Source organism: Nicotiana tabacum, chromosome 7, assembly GCF_000715075.1.
Source record: "Nicotiana tabacum cultivar K326 chromosome 7, ASM71507v2, whole genome shotgun sequence".
Taxonomy (NCBI): Eukaryota; Viridiplantae; Streptophyta; class Magnoliopsida; order Solanales; family Solanaceae; genus Nicotiana; species Nicotiana tabacum.
This window is the reverse complement of record NC_134086.1, coordinates 74456114-74460687: the sequence shown is the minus strand read 5'-3', so window position 1 is coordinate 74460687 and position 4574 is coordinate 74456114. Positions and strand designations below refer to the sequence as shown.

Below are 4574 nucleotides of genomic sequence, written 5' to 3'. Positions count from 1 at the left end.
AAAGGAAAAACTAACTCCTTGAACACAACATCTCTGCTCACAAAGAATTGTTTGGCAGACAAATTCATCAATAAATAGCCTTTCTGTGTGCTAGAATAGCCCATAAGCACACATGCTTTGGCTCTTTCACCAAATTTGTCACATTTGGGAAGCACTGTTGCATAGCATAAGCAACCTATGACTCTCAAATGCATGAGGGAAGCTTGTCTGCCATATAGGAATTCAAATAGGATCTTTCCTTGTATAGCAGTAGAAGGTAGTTTGTTCAACGTGCAAACTGCAGCTTGTACACATAGTCCCCAGTATCTGATAGGTACGTTGGCTTGAAATCTCAAGGCCTTAGCCACATCCAATATGTGTCTGTGCTTTCTTTCCACAATGTCATTCTGCTGTGGAGTATGAACACAACTACTTTGATGCACAATTCCCAAATCCTGAAATAGCTTAATACACCGTGAATTGAAAAATTCAGTGCCATTATCTGATCTTATTGTTTTAACCACTAAGCCAAACTGATCTTTGATCAACAATAGGTAGTTAGTTATATCAACTATGACTTCAGTTTTCTGCTGCAATAGAAAAACCCAAGTTAATCTACTATGATCAACCACAATGGTTAAGAAATAATATTTCTTATCAAAAGTAGGATTTCTATAGGGTCCCAAAGATCCATATGTACAAGATGAAATGGTGCTATAGCTCTAGAGTTGCTTATAGGAAACTTCAGCCTAGTCTCTTTATCCAGAGGACAAACTGGACAATTATTCAAAAGTGAACTATTTACATTGTGACTTAATAAACGCATACTCTTCATAGTAGTAATAGAGGGATGTCCTAGTCTCATATGCCATAATCTGCAGTCTTCTTTATTTGTAGTTGCCACCAAAACATGTTTTTGAAACTTATTCTTGTCATCCTCAGACCTGAAAATGTATAGACTAGCTGACTCCTTACCAATCTCCTTCACCCTGCCATTGCATAGATCCTGAAATATACAGAAATTAGGAAAGGAAGCTATAAAGCAAGAGAGTTCTCTGGTTATTTTTGAGACTGGTAGGAGGTTGAATTTAAAGTTAGGCACTTAAAGAACATTGGATATCATCTCTCCTTTGAAAATAGATGCCTGACCAGTATAGGTTATATCCACCTTATCTCCAATAGGTAAGCTAACCTTATCCCTAAGTGAGGCATCTACATTAGTGCCATTTAATATCATATCTAGACTTGCAACTATATGGTGTGTGGCACAAGAATCCACAATTCAGTCATTTTTTTCAGAATCTGTGACATGAAACAGGTAGCATTACCTGCCAAATTTACATGACCATCTCCAGTGTCCTTGTTTAGCAATGCCAAAATTTGCTGATACTACTCATCAGTAAAAAAATTTGCCTGCAATAGGTTCCTTTCCCTCAGAGTTTGGCAGTGGAGCATCACTATTTCCAGACATATTATTCATAGCTGCTAAAACTTGTTGTTGTTGTGGCCTCCTGTATTAACCCCCTTGCTGAGTTCCAGAACCACTGGAATCCTGTCCAAACTTCTTCTTACTCTTGAAGTCCGTAGGGTACCCTATCAGCTTATAGCAATTCTCCTTAGTATGTCCTTTCAGATTGTAATATTCACATTGCATAAAAGGTCGTTTGCCTTTGTAACTCTGCCCTTGACTAATTTGCATAGCCATTGGATCTGACTTAACTCCTGCTATATTTAGACTAGGTAAATTGTGAGTTTCATCCTCAATAATCATAACATGTGCCTAATTGAGTGAAGGAACACTAGTTTTGAGCAGAATTTGCCTCCTTGCTGAATCATATGAATCATTTAAGCCACTAAGAAACTGCAACAACCTTTATTGCTACATATGATCCACAGTCTTTGGAATTGGGAGTTGGCACCATAGCATCATATTCATTCCACAAACTTTTCAATTTCATGAAATAAGTGGATACAGAGTCGGTACCTTGAGATAGAGTGTTGATGGCCCTATGTAGCTGGAAGATACGGATGCGATTAACTTTGTCGAATCTCTTCCTCAGAACCTCCAAAACCAGATGAGCATTCGTCGCATAAGAAATTCCACTTAAAAGCTCAGTGGATACAGTGTTCATTAGCCATGAGAGTACAATAACATTACAAGTCTCCCATTGCTCATGTAATTCCGAGTTACAATTCTTCTTCGTACAAGTACCATTCACGGACCCTAGCTTCCTCTTCCCCAAAAGAGCAACCTTCATCGTTCGACTCCAAAGCCCATAGTTTTCAGATCCGGTAAACTTAGTCGGAATCAAAACTATGCCGGGAGTGTTAGAAGGTCCAAGGTATAGAGGATGTGTATACGCAAATGTCTGCTCCTTAGTCATCGAGTCAGTCACCATTGTTGCACTACAACAAGCTCGAAAATGAAAAAGTAATAGAAATCTGTGCGAAGAGAATTGAGGAATTTGTGCGAGGACAATTGAAATCAAATTGGGTGAATAAACATCATCGGCTGCTCTAATACCATGTTAGATTGTTGATGAGAACAGTGTTCATCCATGGGATTAATTAGAGAGAAGCTGGAAGAGAAGAGAGAAAGGGATTTGAGAAATGAAATTGTTTCATTGCTTAGCTATTATAGCAAAACGTATATACAAACTAACTACTTCTTCCACTAATGATAGGTCACTAACAGCTAATAACCACCCTAACTAACTAATTATCTATCTATTAAATAAGTCATGTATACAAATACATTTCCATTTGCACTGATAATAAGTTTGAAGAAGACAAAATTTCTGGGTCTGTTCAAAGTCTATTCGAAGAAGATGGGTATGTTCGAATTTTTTGGGTCAGTTCGAAGTGTGCTCAAAGAACTCTGTTCGACGATTGATGTTGGGTCTATTTGCAGTTTGTTGAAAAAGACGAAATTTCTGAAATTGAGTTTGAAGAATCGTAGCATACACATCATCCCAACTCCTCAAAGTGTAGCCAATTCTAGTTGCTTTTAATATTTTGGGATTGAGTTGAGAAATGTGATGGGGGATGTAAACAGGGAAAGAAAGAAGATATTTGGGGGGGGGGGGGATGTGTCAAATATTTTTGTTACAAATTACATATGTCATTCTTTAATTGGTTCATTTAATACATCATTAGCATGTGTAATTCACGCATATGTTTTGCTGTGCTCGGGTGTTTACTTGACAGTTGTCACACTTAATAGCCTCTTGAAGTGTCTAAATGGTAAATGAGTCAATTGAAGTGTTTGTCTGATCGTTGGGGATAACTTAAATGAACTGTTTATGTATTTCGCATTTCCTTTATGTGAACAATTACTAATAATTTTAGTAAGAGAGTCTCTACAAATATAAAAGAGACGTGTAAAATTTCTCTGTGACCAAAAAAGCAGATTATTTAAAACATCTGATTAGTTATTATGTTTTAGAAATATAGCGAGAATCGTTTTTTTTTTTTAATTTTAATTTCAAGTTTTCGCCAATTATGTTATAGATACTGCAGTATATCACTAATGAGAACGCCGACTGCATATTGTTTTTCCCATGTAGGTAATCGTCGTGGTTGATATTTCCTATATTTACCAAATTCTCGTCACCTCCTTAAATTTTGTTCCCTTAATGCTTCGTTTTGTTATTCAATCATTTCATGGAAATTCTCTTAGTTTACCGATTCATTAGATTAGAATTATTTAGAGGTGTCAATAGATATTCGAAAATTGACTAAACTGATTGAACCGTACCGATTTTTAGATTTTTTTAAAAGAAAATAATAGATTTTTATATAAATTTATAACCGTACCGATAATTAGGGTAGATTTTTTATTTTATAAAAATAAACCGAAAAATGATAATGCATTAAATTTTCTTTGGGCCTTGGAATTATGAAAACTGTTACAAGTCAACAAGTAATTAAACACAAAATACTAATTCCTAAAATCTATTATGCTACTTCTACTTAAACTAAGTTATGTCAAGTATCTTAGCAAGATACAAAATATTCTAGCGATTATGAGTAGCAAACTACAATGTATTGAATATGTTGTTAGTAAACTGTATTTGTAAAATAATTCTGGAGAAGATAAAATAACATATAAACAGAAATGTAAAGATATAGAATTTAATCCGAGCCTACTTGTCACGACCCAAACCGATGGGTCGCGACGGGTGCTTGAGTCCTACCTGTCAAACACCCCTAAGCATGTGTCTAGGGTATGAACCTGTATAACATCTGTTGAATTACGAAGATAACATACATGAAGAAAATCTGCCAACAAGGCATATGTGCGTATACATGCAGAATACAGTGGGCAAGCAGGCAAGGCTGCAATAGACAACTAACCATACATCCAATAACGGAAAGCCGACAAGGCCACGTACAACCCAACTAGACGTACTGTCTACAGACCTCTAATATATATATATATATATATATATATATATATATATATATATATATATATATATATATATATATATATATATATATATATATATATATATATATATATATATATATATATATATATATATATATATATATATATATATATATATATATATATATATATATATATATAT

At 34.8% G+C, this 4574-nt stretch overlaps 1 protein-coding gene across 1 annotated transcript; it reads right to left on the bottom strand.

Moving 5' to 3' along the window:
- Positions 1 to 1832: 1832 nt before the first annotated feature.
- On the bottom strand, positions 1833 to 2378 carry LOC142162141 (uncharacterized). Its single transcript, XM_075218457.1, has one exon. The coding sequence runs from the start codon at positions 2376 to 2378 to the stop codon at positions 1833 to 1835; it is 546 nt and encodes a 181-aa protein (XP_075074558.1).
- Positions 2379 to 4574: the final 2196 nt, after the last annotated feature.

Excerpts from the sequence above, each read along its gene's own strand:
- LOC142162141 (XM_075218457.1), bottom strand. The coding sequence starts at position 2,378 with ATGGTGACTGACTCGATGACTAAGGAGCAGACATTTGCGTATACACAT.